The sequence below is a fragment of the Macrosteles quadrilineatus genome, unplaced genomic scaffold, assembly GCF_028750875.1.
Source record: "Macrosteles quadrilineatus isolate MER2022 unplaced genomic scaffold, UCM_ALF_1.0 Scaffold_5__1_contigs__length_97177068, whole genome shotgun sequence".
NCBI lineage: Eukaryota > Metazoa > Arthropoda > Insecta > Hemiptera > Cicadellidae > Macrosteles > Macrosteles quadrilineatus.
Genome location: NW_026542598.1, coordinates 42,060,816 through 42,080,429, shown reverse-complemented (window position 1 = coordinate 42,080,429; position 19,614 = coordinate 42,060,816). Strand labels below are relative to the sequence as shown.

General features: G+C 36.1%; 1 protein-coding gene across 9 annotated transcripts in view; it reads right to left on the bottom strand.

The window, feature by feature from the left end:
- LOC128994798 (potassium voltage-gated channel protein Shaker) overlaps positions 1-19,614 on the bottom strand; it is a 598,708-nt gene that overhangs the window by 67,463 nt on the left and 511,631 nt on the right. For all 9 annotated transcript variants that reach the window (XM_054419578.1, XM_054419579.1, XM_054419580.1 and 6 more), the window contains exon 2: positions 9,604-9,730. In XM_054419578.1, coding sequence (XP_054275553.1) covers positions 9,604-9,730 — 127 coding nt within the window. The remainder of the gene's footprint in view (positions 1-9,603; positions 9,731-19,614) is intronic.

The following is a 19,614-nucleotide window of genomic DNA, read 5'->3' as shown; positions in this document are numbered from 1 at the left end:
GCTGGCAACACAAATAGGTTCCCAAGAAAGTAGTCACCGGTCCGTATCCCTCCGCTCCTTGTTTATGCTCCGCGCATTGAGAAAGTAGTTCCGTAAAATTTCTCGATTTTCAGTGAATTCCGCGCCTTAAAAAATGTTTTAACGGCATTTTCTTGTTTATTAAAATTATAGGAATGGTTTAAAAACGTTTAAAAGAAAAGTATAGAAAGTTCAGAAATACCTTATGATTCTCTTGTTTACATTTTTCTTGTAAACAAAAAAACTGTCATAGCTACTTTAGTCCCATAAGCCTAATGTTAAAAATTTGAAATTTTAAGTTCGTTTTAAATTGCATTAGCATTATCTAATTGAAATTTGTTTGTTTACAAACCATCTCATTATTAGTCTAAGTAGTCTTGTTAAGTTTGGCTGAAATGTGTTCAGCCGTTATTGAGTGATGGTGTTATATTGTTTGCATTGAAGTTGATCCCAAAGAGCTTCGCTCGCTTCGCTCGCTCCGCTCAATAATAATATATAATTTTTAATAGACATATGTTGAATTATATACAGTATTGGGGCATCTACATAAGAAAAAAAAGGGCTACTCACGAATAACTAATGGTCAACGTGCTAAATTTAGTACTTTTTTTCTCTCTGTAACCAAAATCCGTTGTATGAAAAACTTTTTTTTAAGAAGTAAAAATTTGGAACTAAATTTGTGTGTGCAAATTAATTTTGGAAAACATTATTTTGAAAATTTTCTATTATAAAACAACTGGTGATTGAAAGGGGGAAGGGTTAAATCAGGTCTAACTTATATTAAGACTTTTTCTAACTTTTATTACGATCATTTGAGATTAAACTTAACAATCCAAGAAAATTTTATTTCCAGTAAACTAGAGGCTGATGATTAAAATAAACATTGACTAGTATGGTTCAATATGAATAAATATGGGAACATAGGAGGAATGGGGACGTATTTGAATATATATATTATATACAGGGTGTCCCGGAACTCTCTACCAATATTTTAGGGCATTGATCCTGGGTAAGAAGCGTACCTAAATATCATATTTAAATTGTCCGGAAGTCCTTAGTTACTCACACAGCCGCCATTTTGTTTTTTTCAGTTATTATTTTTTTTCTAAAGAATGGTTAAACATACGAAATGGAAACTTTGTACAAACATTTATGCCAACTAGACAAAGCTACAAAAAAATTATGAAGATTTTTCAAATTCATAAAACAAAATGGCGGCCATTTAAAATTTTCATTCTTAAATAACTCAAAAACCATTGATTTTACATAAGTTTTAAATGACCGCCATTTTGTTTTATGAATTTGAAAAATCGTGATAATTTTTTGGTAGCTTTGTTTAGTTGTCATAAATGTTTGTGCAAAGTTTCCATTTCGTATGTTTAACCATTCTTTAGAAAAAAATTAATAACTGAAAAAAACAAAATGGCGGCTGTGTGAGTAACTAAGGACTTCCGGACAATTTAAATATGATATTTAGGTATGTTTCTTACCCAGGAGCAATGCCCTAAAATATTGGTAGAGAGTTCCGGGACACCCTGTATATCAACGCAATTGTAACCGACTATTACTCTCCATACAAAATTACCCTACCTAAATTGAAACATTTACATTCTTGGGAAAATGTCATAGAGAGTCATTAGATATGTATTTATCCTGTTAAATCTGCAATGTTAAAACCTTCCGACTGAAATTACATAGTTTTGCATTTAATAGTGGAAGATATTAATCTTAATTGCAATACTTCACCTTTCTATATGTGGGTACGTTTAAAAATTCACTGTTTGAAAATCATATTCCAGAACAGCTTTACTTAGTTCGACAACAAATACACTGTTAGTGAACTTAAAAAAAAAATGTTTAGAGTAATCACATAACATAATTAGAAATACTGTAACTATAAGTTTCAAATCCAGTTTCCAGGACATTTCCACCTCTCAAAGCCTCTAGGTATATCCAACTAGACAATGACTAAAAATCGATATCGAATCATTATGCGACCCAGTACGTATTGAAATCAGCAGTCGAAAGCGTGGAGATAAATTAGGTTGAGTTGGGGTGCGCCGGTCGATGTGAGAGACCACCTTTTCCTACTTCAATGGCCCTAAAACAACACACGCTTACTCCTTGTATCGATCTAGCAACGCTCTTTTGGCCTCGCTGTCTGTTTAATGGGCGATTAAAAATAATTTACTACGGTTGCCGTTAGTGTGGCGTTTATGATTTGTGATTAATTCGTGATTTGTGAAATATTAGTGGGGTTTGGGGGAGATGAGAGGAAGAGGGGGTGTTGGAAAGTAGATTTTAATATTTTATACAGATGGAATTCGTAACGAAATGTTGGTAGGTATTGTATTGAATCGAGAATTACCCAATTAGAGAAATAAGTAGTTATGGGGGACCTGTGTGCAAGTTGCGCAGTTTAATAGGGCACAACACGTTAGGCATTGTAGTTGTGGCTGTGGTAACCGGGTCATACAGTGAATGATGGTCTTTTACGAGCTTCATCAGGTGTTAGCTCGAGTGAAAATCAGTATTTTGTGATAGATTTCGAATTGTAACAACCGCACCAACGAGTTGACAGATATTTGTGTTCTTTGGTGAATTGTAGAGAATCGACGCAATTCACTTGGTTACGGATATCCTGTAGGACAGTGGCAGATGCTCTTGGGCTGAACAGGAAGAACCTACGGAGGGTGGTTGGCTCCATCAGCGGCCACTGGGTATTCCGCGGACATCTACACAAGATGGGAATTCAAGTTGAAAGCCTCTTATGTAGAAAATGTGGAGACGAGGAGACAACCTTCCACGTGATATTTATGTTCCCAGCCCTACAAGGTCTGCATGTGAGATCCCTTGGCCTATCTACTGGAGATCAATGGGGAGAACAGGTAACCGTAGTAAAAAGGATCTCATGGTTAACTAAGAACCTGGGATTTGACGGAGAATGAGGACCTGAGAATGAGGGTGCACAATAAGATGTTTCAGCTGCGATGCTATCCCATGGTCTACTTATAAGGCTGGCCCTCTTAAAAAAAAAAAAAAAAAAAAACTTTGTTACGGATATCTCAATTTAACTAAGTAACGATACCATTGTATCCATGTGGTTCCCGACTGACTTACATCACCTTGCGATTTTACTTCTAGTTATTTGGATGTATTTTACTTCAACTTCTTTTCTTAAACGGTAAACACTGAGAAAGCCCCTACTTAAATTTATACAAACATCAAATCACTCATACATTTCGTTCAATTTAACATTAAACACCGCATAATTCTACGTGAAAAAATTACTACGTCTGGTGAGACTCCAAAAAGTTTCACACTCAACAATAATCAGGTGGAGCAGATGAAATTTACACATCAGGTAGGTGTTTATTATAAATGGATACTGCCTCGGTGTCAGGGCCCTACGGACGCTTACACTTCTAATAATAGTGGACATCAATTTGGACCTTGTCCAGGTTCGGTTGACGGGACACACTCTCAACTATGAATAGCCCTGTCTACAGTAACTATGTAATACAGGTCCCCTCCCTCGGCTCCACCCTACAACCCTCCAAGTACACACACAGATACGCACGCGCGTGTTCATATGAAAATACAGTCTATTGGCAATCCATTTTTGATAAATCAAAAATTTCGATTCAAAATAAAAGCTCAGTCCGTAAAGAATTGCCATGCATTTTGATACACATGGTATTTCGAAATCCAACTATTTTTGTATTTGGAGCCTGTTTTGTCCTAGGACGCTAGGCACTAGAGCGGGGTGGATTTTCATATGACTCCAAGACTAGTGGTAACTAGTGACTAGGGGGTAGGGGGGGACTAGGGGTTCCGGCATGATCACTGAGATATCCATTGGGGATTTGGCAGGATTAGAACCCGACACCTCAGGAACCAAGGTCCCGCGCTACACTACACAAGCTCCACAAACGTTTGGACTAATGATCCCATGGGTTAAATTAATAAATTTAAGGTTAGTAATTACTGCTCTTCGCACGAATTTATTGGAGAAAGACTATCTTTGTTAAAGTAGGAAAAAATAAAATTAATTTTTAAATAGCCTATTGCTATACATTTATACGATATGGAGTTTTTAAAGCAAGTAGCATATAGAATAAAAATCATATTAATTCAACAATGATATCAATGGAGGTGAATTGGAATTAAAATTTAAATTATTTAGTTTTACGTATAAAGATTGATTGTTATTCATAACCAATATTGTGAACATATTGTAATTCGACGTTACAAATATATCACCTGCAATATCGTTATTCACAGTCAGGAGGGTTTCCCAAATGTACTAGTGAGTCATAGTTACAAAGTAATCAACGGTGAGTCACTGGTTAGTTGACGTACTCGACATCTGAATAAAACTCATGCAAGCTGAATAAATCCGGAAATAATAGTGATACAGAACCGAAACTATAACGTTTTATCGCCTTTAACTTGACCTAAATTTTCGAGCTACAACCCTTACGAAAATTTAAAATTATCCTGTCTGATTTTATAGTAATTGAACCAAAAACGGGGTTGTGAACAGCGTAACCTTATAATAAATTTGGAAAAATTAATATAATAGAATGACAACCTAATTGTTTCTAAAAGGTAATATTCTAAATCATATTGCAAAATGTTAATTTTAAAAATAAAATTCGCAGTTGAAAATAATACTTCGTAGTTCATTCATATTGATTTCGAGCCTAGTAAAATATTAAAATAGGTTGTTTGTAGTATGTACAGGTATGTGGGACGGTTGCTAGGTAGTAGCTGGGTAGTTTGTAGTATGTACAGGTATGTGGGACGGTTGCTAGGTAGTAGCTGGGTAGTTTGTAGCATGTAGGTACAGGTATGTGGAACGGTTGCTGGTTAGTAGTTGAGTAGTTTGCAGTAAGTACAGGTATGTGGCGCGGTTGCTAGGTAGTAGCTGGGTAGTTTGTAGTATGTACAGGTATGTGGGACGGTTGCTAGGTAGTAGCTGGGTAGTTTGTAGTATGTACAGGTATGTGGGACGGTTGCTAGGTAGTAGCTGGGTGGTTTGTAGTATGTAGGTACAGGTATGTGGGACGGTTGCTAGGTAGTAGCTGGGTAGTTTGTAGTATGTACAGGTATGTGGAACGGTTGCTAGGTAGTAGTTGAGTAGTTTGAAGTAAGTACAGGTATGTGGGACGGTTGCTAGGTAGTAGCTGGGTAGTTTGTAGCATGTACAGGTATGTGGAACGGTTGCTAGGTAGTAGTTGAGTAGTTTGCAGTAAGTACAGGTATGTGGCGCGGTCGCTAGGTAGTAGCTGGGTAGTTTGTAGTATGTACAGTTATGTGGTGTGGTTGCTAGGAAGTAGCTGGGTAGTTTGTAGCATGTACAGGTATGTGGAACGGATGCTGGTTAGTAGTTGAGAAGTTTGCAGTAAGTACAGTTATGTGGTGTGGTTGCTAGGTAGTAGCTGGGTAGTTTGTAGTATGTACAGTTAGGTGGTGTGGTTGCTAGGTAGTAGCTGGGTAGTTTGTAGCTTGTATAGGTATGTGGAACGGTTGCTGGTTAGCAGTTGAGTAGTTTGCAGCAAGTACAGGTATGTGGCGCGGTCGCTAGGTAGTAGCTGGGTAGTTTGTAGTATGTACAGTTATGTGGTGTGGTTGCTAGGAAGTAGCTGGGTAGTTTGTAGCATGTACAGGTATGTGGAACGGATGCTGGTTAGTAGTTGAGAAGTTTGCAGTAAGTACAGTTATGTGGTGTGGTTGCGAGGTAGTAGTTGGGTAGTTTGCAGTAAGTACAGTTATGTGGTGTGGTTGCTAGGAAGTAGCTGGGTAGTTTGTAGCATGTACAGGTATGTGGAACGGATGCTGGTTAGTAGTTGAGAAGTTTGCAGTAAGTACAGTTATGTGGTGTGGTTGCTAGGTAGTAGCTGGGTAGTTTGTAGCTTGTATAGGTATGTGGAACGGTTGCTGGTTAGCAGTTGAGTAGTTTGCAGTAAGTACAGGTATGTGGCGCGGTCGCTAGGTAGTAGCTGGGTAGTTTGTAGTATGTACAGTTATGTGGTGTGGTTGCTAGGTAGTAGCTGGGTAGTTTGTAGCTTGTATAGGTATGTGGAACGGTTGCTGGTTAGCAGTTGAGTAGTTTGCAGTAAGTACAGGTATGTGGCGCGGTCGCTAGGTAGTAGCTGGGTAGTTTGTAGTATGTACAGTTATGTGGTGTGGTTGCTAGGTAGTAGCTGGGTAGTTTGTAGCTTGTATAGGTATGTGGAACGGTTGCTGGTTAGCAGTTGAGTAGTTTGCAGTAAGTACAGGTATGTGGCGCGGTCGCTAGGTAGTAGCTGGGTAGTTTGCAGTAAGTACAGGTATGTGGTGTGGTTGCTAGGTAGTAGCTAAGTAGTTTGCAGTAAGTACAGGTATGTGGCGCGGTCGCTAGGTAGTAGCTGGGTAGTTTGTAGCATGTACAGGTATGTGGAACGGTTGCTGGGTAGTAGTTGAGTAGTTTGTAGCATGTACTGGTATGTGGAACGGTTGCTGGGTAGTAGCTGGGTAGTTTCCTCGGTCTGACGTGATGCAATCTACCCTGGAAGGCGGTGTTCGTGACCGTCTGTCGTGCCTCTGCCTCCATGTCCGTCAATCCGCATAACTATTAAAAAAGCCCTTTACTCATTCTTCAATGGCAGAGCATCTAAAGGGACTTGGATATTTTGTAATAACCGAATCATTTACAATCTTCAAGTACGTCATGGCATTTTCTAACAAAAATTACCTTTGTGTAAATTTTCATGGATTTTCATGCAAGAATTTACCGTTGAAAAATATGTATCTGATAATGTATATTGGCGATATATTTGTGCTTTTGTTTTATATAATTTCCTCAACAGAAAAATCCTTCTGGTTCTGAACTCCTTGTTAATGCGTTATGTTGTCTATTAGATGATCGAAGGACAACCCGATAAAATACTTCAAGGTAGTTAGGCCTAAACCAGAAGGCGTAACTATGAGTTGTCGCATAGCTATCTCTAAGTATGAATATATAAGATTACTACTTTGTAGGAAAAGAAAAATCACTGTAATACATTAAATAACATATAGAGCGAATAGTCCCGAAGCCCATTAAGATTTATGCGATAAACAATATTAATACAAAAGGTAGAGTACGGTATTTTAATTCATAATACTTATGACCATTTAACTATAAGGTTTAATACCTCCCTTTTAATAGTTTAAATGTGTTCAGCTATTAACCCTTATTGGAGTTATGTTATAAATACTCCAGGGAGAGCTATCAGAGGGTAGAATTAACTTTATGATTTACACTCTGAGTTCCCACCCATCAATTATAAAAGTGATGTGTCATTTTCAATTTATGTTCAATAATTACACAATACTACCTCATTGTGTCACGTGTGTTCAGTATTTCTGTAGTATTGGTTTTCGAAAGTACCTTAGATAACCAAGGTAAACTCTATGCTGGAATAATAAACGTAAGAAATAGAGATTTTATTAAAGATTCGGGTGTACCATTTTCATCACCGCATGTAAAATTGTAATTTTGGAATGATCGACCGACTCAAGCAGTAAAATAACAATTATTTATTGATGACTACTTAGGGAATCAGGTATTGAAAATTAACATTTATAAAGAAAAACATTTAATGGGCGTAAAACAATGTATTGTTCCTTAAAGAATAAAAAAATAATATATAATCAACATTTTAAGATTTCCAACACAAAAATTGTGAAGCTTTAAGTTTAAAGTAAATAAAACTATCTCATCTGCATCTTATTAAAAATTGTGATGAAGGGATATACACATCTTTTGATAACAAAAATTTTAAAATTTAACTAAGCTTTAAGATAGAACATAAAAAGGAATACAGTTTAATATTTTTTAGTAAGACTGAGTGATGTGAAAAGCTTGTAGTTTTTCTGCATAACAAGTCTGTGGGTTTAACTGGTTTTCATAATAATGCAGGACCCAATTAACCAATTTTCCTTTTAAACAGAAAAATGAATTAGATAGGGGTTCCAGTCAATAACAGGAAAGAAATAACTTCAGTAAATCAAGGTTGAGTAAATACATTTTTGTTGATTGAGAAAGCAAAAAAAAAAAAAAAAAAAAAAAAAACAGTAAACATTTGATTTTAAGTAATATCTTCTAACTGCAAACAATAACTAGAATTTAAGCACTAAATATTGAATGAAAATATAGCATATAACATGAAACTATAACTGATTGAGAATTTCTAATATAAAAAGAAAATGTTTGGCCGGGAATATATTATTCTAGTTAAACAGAAAAATGTATGATATGCAGAATTACATTTAATTAGTTGTTTGGACATTTTTTTACTTAATTATACAGTGGACTACATGATACCTCATTGGCTCATACAAGCGATCTAAAACCGAGAGTAAAATGGTCGATTAAATTGACACAGTGACCCTTCATGTTATTTAAATTTACATCTTATTCCTATCTTCTCTTAATACCATTATGGTTTACCAACGCGATTTAACACTTATCTTTAAGGCCTAGAAAACAAGAGAGATCTTAGGGGGTAAGCCATTTCTTTTTATTGAAGAACCTCTTCTACAAAAGGTCTCATCATTATTGGTATCTGGGAGAACAGGCTTGATGCCAGGTTTCAATTAAGATCCAACTGGGGTTTAGGGCAATAGTTCTACACAAGGATAGGATTATCTAAATCCTACACATTGCTACTTTATTCATTGCTAGAGCCTTTAATCTTTTCGCAACGCGCTTAATTTTAAGACTAAACGAAGTCGCAAAGAAATGTAGATGGTTGTTCGATAGACTGTCAACAGAAACCAAGGCAGTGACGTCACTAGTCCACACCCCAACACCACCATAAAAATTGTTAATCAGTACAGCTGCTTATTTTTTGTGCAGGTATGGCTCACCATTTGCTTTTTTTACATTTATGACAATGTACTGAGGCCCAAAAAGTGAATAGGTAAATTTAACCTGAGTGGTTTTCAGTGTGATGGACAATATTTTTCGTTATGGTGCGCTCTTCTATAGGATTGTTCACAAAACAAGCATTTGGTGAATGGTTCCCTTCATAAATCCAAATTGAAGTCATCTTTACTATCTTTTCTGGATTTTGCCGACGTAAACAGACAAAGATTTGTTATTGTTTTGTCAATTATTTCAATTTCAAAAACCAAAACTGTACAACAAACGTAAATATTAACTTTACATTGGAGGCATAACCTAAAAAAATTCTTTGAGTTCTGTAAGTTTTCTGCATGTAACAAAGAAATATTAAATGTACGTTTTACTTAAGAAATTAATCAGTCTTTTTACTGTAGTGAAAAGTAACGTTGAAAACACGGGTGAAAGTAGGTCTATACATATTCTCGACCATTTAAAGTGCCCGGTAAATCCCGCACTTCAAAAATAGTCCCAAATATGTAATGACTCACTTCCTACTCTTGTTATGAAATATACTATCTCGTCATACTTCAGCAAAAACAGCTGTTTTCGCAGCACGACGAAAGCTGCCTTTCAAAGCTGTTACACAATATTTTTCCAACGAAAGCAGTGATTTGGAATGTTGAGGGATGTAACATGTGATTGTTACTCACGTTGATGACGACTCTTTCGCAGAAGTCATGGTCGTGTGGTATGGGCTCGAAGTGTACAACACCGGAGTATTGTTGTGTGTGGGCGGTCGGTCCTTCCTCGTCCTGGCTGCTGAGTTTCGGCAGCGACCTGCAAAATAACAGAGATTACAGACTAAACACTGTAGGGTACTTGCACACGTGACGTCTACGTCATTGGAGGCTGTGTAACCACTGTAGAAACGCATTTTACTAGATTACATCTTAGACATTAGAAAATATAATGTTTCGATATTTCCGTCAGTGATGTTTGGTAAGACGATAATCAGTTTATGCACAGTCTATGAGCAGGTATCCATGGGGGTATAGGCAATTGTCTATGTACACTCGTCTAATTGCACTATATTCTATGGGCATTAGTCTAAGCGCGCTATAGTCTTGTTACTAGTCTAAATGCACTATGGTCTATGGACAATTGTGTAAGCTCACTAGCCTAAGAGCACTAGTCTAAGGCAGTATAGCACTAATAGTCTACGGCCACTAGTCAAAGTGCACTATATTCTATGGACAGCAGTCTAAGTGCACTATAGTCTATAGACACAGTCTAACTAAGTGCACTATAGTCGACGAGCATTAGTTTAAGTGCACAATCGTCTATGGACACTAGTCTAAGTACACTACAGTCGACGAGCATTAGTTTAATTGCACAATCGTCTATGGACACTAGTCTAAGTGCACTATAGTCGACGAGCATTAGTTTAAGTGCACAATCGTCTATGGACACTAGTCTAAGTGCACTATATAGTCGACGAGCATTAGTTTAAGTACACAATCGTCTATGGACACTAGCCTAAGCTCACTATAGTCGACGAGCACTAGTTTAAGTGCACTATAGTCTATGGGCACTAACATGGAAATCATTCTATGAATACTACCCGATGTAAACTAAAATACAATACGGGATTACTGCCATACTTTAAAACATGTTTAACAGAAAAACCTTAGGTAACCAGGAAATCTTTTTAGTTTTTTGAAACCCAAAATCATCTACACCTAGACATATTATGGGTGTAAAAAATCCTTTACCTCCGACTTATGTGCACCGGAAGGGCATATATTATGTGTTACTTCCTACAGCAATCTAGAATAAGCTGGTTCTCTTCTGCTTCGGCTATTTAAAATTAATTGAGCGAACAATCTATGATCCATCGATTTATGTCTTTTAAACAAATACCACAAGTAGGATTAAAAGTTAAATAGTTGCCAAGAGTTACTGCTTTTAATTAAATATAGTATTTCCACTCAAATAAAATCTGACGAGACAGATTTTTCCAAAGATCAAAGAGTAAACCAGGTGAGCCCACAATCCACCGACCAGATTCCAATACGGTTCCCACCCCGATCTTTCCTAAGCTGGTAATAAGGTCAGAACGAAGTGTTAGACGGCTCTCGCAGCTAATGAAACACTGTAGTCCGCCTCTCGACGTCCCTAAATTAACTTGGGACTCCTCAAGCCGCCATTGTCCCTGAGCCTAATGAGAACAGCGCGATAGTTCGGAAAACCCACTACTCGGACCTTCCAAGCTACGAATGTTGAAATGGAGAAAAACTCATATTGCAGTGCTGCGAAAAGAGTGCAAAGTATCAATAGAGCTGTGGATTAATATCACGACGTTAAACTTTATTTTGTGGTTTCGTTTCCGTGGAAACAGTTAACATTATCATTTTTTGTACTTATGTGATACAAAACACCTACATTCGGTTGGTTGTTTTTAAAGTAGAAAATTTGCATGGAAGCCAACCGAAATTAGTATTAAATAAAGTGACCCTTGATCTAAAAATAGAAAAATACACTATTTCAAAGCTGTATGGTAAAGTTAGTGACCCGATCATAAAAACCACTACGTTTCGGTACCGTTTACCGGTTTGACAATGTCACCCTGTTACGCTTTAAAATCCCCTGGTCACAGACAAACTACGGTTGAAGCTTATTTATTAATTTTATCTCTATCCAGTCCTTATCCAAAAGTATACCAGATTCACACAGAATAATAATTGTTGTGGTAGTTTTCCCCAAAGAGGTAATTAATCGGATACTTCCTAACAGAAACGAAACTAGAATAAACATACAAAATAATAAATAGTCAAGAAATAATTTAGTCGTGTTTCAGAATTAGTTGTAGAACATCTTCATACAGAAGTAGTGAGTTTGTGATGGAGGTTGTTTGTTTTGTGCCAACAACCACACAAACAGGGCCGTTCCTAACATGTGTTGTGCCTCCGACTTTAATACAACTCTGCAGCAAACAAACATTCCGATCGACAACAGCTTTCCTCTGTAGATAAACTTGAAATTAACCATTAACACTTGTAGAAGAAAAGTATTTAGTTTGAAATGACAAGATTATTTTGTCATTACAGAAAAAGTTCCGTTTATAAAATTATATAATTTCAGCTATACGCAGTGGACGTTACATTTAAAATATTTACCTACGACAGTTTTTTTAAATTAGCCGTTTCAATTCAGGTCTTATAATTGAAAATGTTCTCTAAACAGCATAGTTTTACTCTTAACAACACGGGTAACGGACTAATGAGGTTCGAGAAGAAGTAAAATTGTAATGGTTCGAACATCTGCTAATCAGCTGTTAAGGTCAATTTAATTGTTGAGTGGTGCAGTTAGTCTTTGGTACAATGTTTCGTTGCATCACTGTCAGTGGCAATGAGAGGTTGTAAACGAAAACATATCCTCTTTTAGAAGTTATGAGTAGTGATTTTTAGTAATTAAAACACTGTCGTAGTTAAAGTAATGTACGCAACTTGCGTAAATAGTGCAGTAACTATCTTTACGCACTCGTTGCGTGAACGACTATTACAATCGTTTACCATTTTTCTGTTAACATTATGTGTAGTATAAATAGGCTTAGTGTAAACGTGTAACAAAGTTAGTTTAGGCTTCTGTAGACCTTAAAAAATGTAGTACAACATTTCTTACTATGACGACTACGGCAAGTACTAGGTACTACCTAAATGAACATTTTGCTAACATGAGAAATTACATTCAAGCATGTTATTTTAAAAAAAGTAATAATAATAACGTATTTATTTTATTAAACTTCAAAGCTTTTACATCCTTTTATGTCGCTTAAGCTAGAGGAGTACAATGACGTATCATACTGAAGTTTGGACACAGTTTGATGCATAGGTTCAAAGTTAAAACTTAGTAATTAACTAAAAAGTAAAATTTCGTTAGTGTAAAGATAGGCAGCGTTTATTCGTGGGTATATTTGACTGCTACTCTATGGATTGCCGCAGATAAGGTCAGTAGGCCTAAATAAAGCAATGCTGACGTCAGAGATTTCTGCCACCTGGCCTATATTTTGTCTCTATGAAACGTTTCAATTTAAAAATTGTAATTTTTTTAACCTCTGTATGTATTTAAGTCGAACAAATTAAGTGGTATTTGAATTATGACCAGATTAAAACACCATATCTGGATTAAATTGTAAATTTATTACTTTAAAAAGTATTATGTGGCACGACCAATTTAATACAGAATTGTAGAAACGTTTAGATACAAATTCACAATATTTTGGGAGAAGAAATTAAAATAACTTTAAATTAGTATTTTTTGCAACAGAAGAGTCGAAAAGAGGGTATAAGTAGAGGTCTTTTACAAAATCAAAACTAATTTTCATCAGACAATAATATAAAAACTAAGGTACAGGGTGGGGCAATGATATCGCCACAATTTGTTTTAGCTGTCACATGTTAATTGTTGCAACAACGAATGATCAGCTGTGCTTAAAACATCAATTAAACTATGCCATTTTAGTAAATATTATGCCCGAGGCTATCAACACTGAGATTTTGATGTGCAAACCTATTTTTAAAATAGTGGTTCTTGTGCAAAAACCCAGAGATTGTTTGGACCACATTCCATCCTTGGTCAACATGGCACTGTTCCAGATTGGAAAACAATGGTGAACTGGGTAAAATTATTTAGGATAAACGCTTAAACCTTAAAAATAATCGGTGGGTGCCGCAAAACTCTTTGTACACCAGCAAATGTTGAAAGAGTGCGAGTCGCAGTAACTCAAAGTCCAAAGAGATTTGCCAGGAAGCTGTTGTTGTTGAAAGCTTTACGTTGGCTCCTTTTTTTTGGAAGGGGGGGGGTTTCTAATAAGCTACTTGAAGTTCGAGGTTTTTCAAAGTCACCCCACAGATTTGCTTGAACCGAAGCTAAGAATTGTCCAAAAACTAAAGTGATTCCTGAAGAAATGCTGGAGAAGTATTTGATGGAGTTTTCAAGTGCCTAATGTCAAGTAGGACAAGGACGTCACTTGCAGGATTTCGTTCTCAAGAGATGGAAAAATGACTTTCTTAAGTTAAAATGGCAAAAGATAAGCTGTGTTTTGATGTGCTATTTATATCCATAGGGTGAATATTATTGAGTTTGTACTGCTTATAAATTGGGGCGCTTTCATTTCCCCACCCTTTATAATAAAATACAAAAATTGCAGCAAACTCACAAACGAAGCGGTATATAGTTGTGCAATTGAATTGTTGAAGAGTACAATAAATTATTAATGTCCATAATCTAACGAATACTCTCAATCTATGGACCCAAGCGCTCTCTAGAACACAATTGCGTACTTTCAATGTTTTCAAGAATTTTTACACTGCTCTATGTATTTAGTTAAGAGGGGTGTGCTTAATACTCGCCATCCTCGATATAATGTAAAACTTTACAAGACTACAGGTTTTTTCGCAAGAGCAAGTTGATTGAAGTGAAATCAGAGGACGTTGATTGAGTATCACCTAATCTTATCACAAAAGATGCCTAACTTGGAAGTATCACACGCGAAAACCTCATCGGAGGTCATAGAGCCGAAGCTGGCCTATCATTTGCCCAACAGTGTATAAAGGAGGTCTTCAATGTGTATTTGGGCAAACCTGGTAGTATAGGTTTAAATTGAGGCGAATTAGTTATTCTACAAGCACCTTCTGGGATCATGTTGTATATAGTAACTTACCTTAAGTAAAATTTCGTGGGTCAACATTACACGAGTGGTTGAGTTTTTGTACGTGAAGAATTTATGTTTCTTAGTTCACAATTCTTTATTGAATCAGCTTCCACCAGATTAGTTGAATTCAAAGATATGAAGTGAAATGAATGAAATAAAAAATGCTTCTTTATTGAGGTGAATTTTGGACCTCATGGTCCTTTCTTATAGCTAACCTCTTGATAGCCCAATAATAATTCTTTTACCATTGAATCATTGATATTTACTAGTAAGACTGCGAGAACTAACCGATCTTGTTGGTTGGATCTTTAGGGATTGTATACAAGTTTTAAGTACTTAGGTTATGTTCTGGCCTAAGCTTTTGCGAGCCTTTGGACTTGTTATACGTACTTAATGTTATAGATATAATAATTTTGTTGGATAACTAAACAAATGTGATAAATATTTAATTCATTACCAAAAGACTCCAAGTGGCAAAATTAAATGTTAAATATTCACCTCTATCTAATAATGGTGTATATCATATTTTTATTTGTTGCAAATAGTTACAAAATGAATAGATGTAATCCTACAGTACAAATGTTGAAAGAGACAACCCCGAAAAGCTAAAAACAATACGTTTTAGTTGACATATAACGCCGAGTACTTGAACTCCCCAATGTCCTATTTATGGACAAATTACAAATTCCTTTGAAAAGGACAAATTTGAATGGCGGGAACGAGGCAGCGCAGTAGGGCGAAAGTTGGGGGAGGTAGCTGGGTCGATATGCCCCCAATACCGCCCAAATCTTGCAGCAGTGTGCCACTGGTGCTCACTCTGTCCACCTTGATATCTGACACATCTGCTGAACACTGGACCATCAAATGTTACAAGGAAGTGTGTCACGTAATACACATGGACTCGTAATACCCAACAAAACTCTGACAACTACCGAGACCGAGTAAATAGATTTGTCCTATAAATCCTAAATTGTTGATAATCAGGCTGGAATATCAGGCACAATAAAACAAACCCTTCGGCACGAAGGTGTTCAAGCCTGCCCCTAGCGACAAAGAGCACAAACTGATATGGTCTGTCAACCAGGACTAGTATGTACGTGGAACTTTGATTTTTACTCCAAGGTAAATGACCCCAATTCCAGCTGGAGTGGTTACGCTTCACTTTGGTCGTCACATGTTAAGCCTGGATCTAAGCTAGGGAACAGCTATTGAGGTTTAATTGACACCAGTGGTCACCATCATTGTGCAGCCTCATTACGTTATACACGGTGTCTCTGAATGGTCAGGAACCGGCTCATGAACTATGGTTAGATGGTGAAAGTGACTACGCTAGGTATGGATTGGTGTAGGTTTGACGTGATGGTAAAATGTAGGGTGTAGGTCGATGGTCGTTGAATTGACACCTATGAGCCTTCTCATTTTCAGCTCAAAGTCCGACCGAAATTGAGGGAAAAGTTAATAATTGCTAGTTTTTTTCTGTTTTAAATTAGTCTCTTTGTGATTCCATGATGTCGTTCAACGCATCAACGAATTTGTTGGTGGAGTTGGCTAGGACAAAAGAAGAAGCTCTAAAGATCGAGTAGGTCCGAATTACGGCAGAAAGGTAGTTTCTATAGCGCTATAAGAAGGAGAAAAGGCGGAGTACCTCAAGAGTGACCGTACAAGCAATAGAAGGATGCAACCCTCCTCCGACCAGCAGTTTGACAGAATCAAATCAAGAAGAGGATTAGAATCCCGAATGAAAAGGAGTTAGAGAGAAATATACAGGCAGGTAAACAGAGGACATGGTGTCGGATGGGGAGTATAAGAATGAACTAGAACCTATTGAACAATCTGTAGCGCGGAAGAAGACGAGAGGCTGGTTCAAGCACTATGCTAAAAAAGGTGATATTATTAGGAGGTAACTAAACAAGTTCCAGGAAAAGCTGAGGCTAGAAGATAGAGTCCGGTCCGAACAAGAATTGAGGAATAAAAGAGGATAATGAAGATGGTGAGCCCTACTGTGAAGTAGCTCTACTGCTGCCATGGAGCATTTTAGGGGCAAGGTCGGCTGAGGCACTCCAGAACATTTATACTTGTATTCTTGGTAAAAATTATATTTGTTGGATGAAAAACTAGGTGGCTCTTTAAGGATAGGCTTCCTCTATTTTGGATTCCTGATCCTCACAAACAAATTCCACCTCCTCGGGTGACGACTGAGAATCAACCTTTCTAGTAGATGTGCTGTTACAGGATTTCTGTGCCTTAAGCTACTCCAGGAAATTTGGTAAATGTATGTTACTCAGTGATGATTTAACATGCAGTTTTTAAACTAAATCCAAACAAATAAGACACAAACTTAAGGCTGGAACACAGCTTTAAACCAATAAATACATTCTAACACAATTAAAAAAAAAATAATAATGTTTTTTAAGGCTAACAAATAAACGTGTTAAATGAATATACAGAATATCTTAAAGTCATGTAACCCAGTGGTCAAAATACGAAGTAGTAACTGTAGGGAATCGTTATAAGGGTAGTTTTAAACAATAACGATATTCTGGTTTCCTCAATTCAGTTAATAAATGGCGACACAAATCCATTATGCAGTAGCTAAAGCCAACAGCTCAAGTGCTGGTAAGGAAGTGTTATAAATAGTAGTAATAGCCCGCAGTAAGGCTATTGCTATTGGTTATAGCAATGATTAAGCAAACAGCAGCATCCAACAGTGAGATGGCTTTTTCACGATACTTAATTTCCATTCCATATTCATCTACTGATTGATACCACCAAAGTCTGTAGTCTCAAAATAGACGCTCTCGTTTGTCAGTGTTTACAGTAACAAGATATTTTTACCGTGTTTATTTTAAACTAAGGACTATCGAAGTTATGTCTGGCCTTGCTTGGGTACTTTGTAGGATTATAAACGCATTTAAGATTGGTATTCCAGAAACCGGAGTTGTATAAATGAATGGATGGATGCACTGTAATTGAATTTACACGAATTTAGGAATACACGGTCCAATGTTCTTTTTTATATTCAATGTAATGTTAGAGATTTATTTACGACTGCGGTAAGGAGGTTTTTCAAGCTCCAAGAGATTTGCAAAACCTTGATAACAAGACTCTCATGGGGATTAAGGAAGAGTTCTTATATAGGTTTTCATAGCATGTGATTAGGGTAAAATAAAAAGTAGGGGGTTTTAAAATTACACTTGTTATGAAGGATGACTTGTTATCGAGGCTCTTGTTATCAAGGTTCCACTATATTATCTAACTAAGCGTTACCCTATGATTATTTATAGTTTGACTTTTCCAACTTTTATGAACTATGGTCAAGAAGACATTTTTATGAGATCAGTGCAGTACAGGATTCGTTATTGTAATTTATGCTATACAAATACTTAACTATATGGTTATGGTGGAGTTATACACAACTATTATTTAGTCGGGTGAATCAATTAATTTTAAAGCACTTTTAAAGTTACAAAAGTGTCAAATGACACAGCAAATCAAATTTAAAATTTAATGTAGCTCAACATGTAAAAAACCAGATGAAGTGAAAATTTATGGATTCAAATTTAGTATTGTTTGACTACCAATGATTCGTAAACCTGGCCACAAAATACTTTTAAAGATATTTTTTACGAACTATATGAAGAAGAAAACGGAAAAAAGTAGTTCCATGTTCGAATATTGCAGAGTATATAAAGAACTGGAAAGAAACGATTTTCTTATTGGCGGATCTGATTTGATCTGTTATGAATTTCCGTCGCTGCGCCATCTATGGGGGGGGAGACATTACGTGAGGGTGGGGGGTGGGTCTCCCCTGTAGGGTGTGCTGGCGTTTTTATCAGGTAGCAATGCTTTACTAGTAACGCAGATAGTAACTGGAAATATTAATTTGTATACAATATTTTGACTTTTTCTAAACTATGAAATGAAATGAGTTAGGTTTTTCACTTGACTTGATTGAAAGAGCTTTGATAAATTATAAAGACAATGAATTTATTATTGAGAATATAAATTAACCTTTTTTCAAATTTTAACATTCTTCTTTAGGATTGCTATGTTTGTCACGGATTAGCAACGAAAACGTAAACAAAAGCAAACATAAGAAGCCAACCACATGCAAATACGGTACAAAGTGAAATTACATTAAGTCTTACAATGCTTGTTTATGATAATTAAACAACTTTATCATTAGTCAATTTAGCAGGAAGAGCTTTGAAATGGTCTAGTAGTCATGTCTAATTGCAAAATGAAATATTTAACTATATTATAAAACGACAACATTATGTATGACACTTTATACCAAGTTTTTTATTCTTTAATCTCACAAGAAAACGAGGTCAGACACAATAAGGTCAAACCCTTTTCAGTTCTAAAACCGTTTTATGATACTTCACTTTATGATACTTGCAGTTGAACCTAGAAGGCTGAAATTTGGTATACTGATTATTTTGGTATTAAATAGGAAAACGAAATAGTTTTTATTCTGAACTGAGTTTCGGGTTTCACCCCAGCGGTTCTGGAGGTTCCCAAGTTAACCTTATGAGTATTCATATTTATAAGGAACTAGCTGCTATACCCGTGCTTCGCAACGAGAAGAAACATCAGTTTTCTGAAATATCAATGTAAAAAGTTTTACTTAAAAACTACTACTGCGAAAAAATATGCATTGTTATATTGTATCTAATTGTATCTATTGTTCCCAAAATATTCATTTAAACCATCCGCAACGTTAAGCCAATATTCGTTTAGTAAGAATAAAAAGTGTTAATTTTATAAAATGTTAAAAGTTGACGTTGAATGCACTAAGAAACTGAACAATTATTTTTTAAATGTATCTTCATATATTATTCTTAGAGATATACATAACTATATCAGTAAAACATTTCCCATCTCTTACGTCAAAAGTATTACATGGTTAAAAATGAACACTCAAATTTGCATCGAACTGGCAATTTTAGCGTCTTAAAATGAACATAATGCTTTCACATAAATATATCAATCTGCAGATAAACAA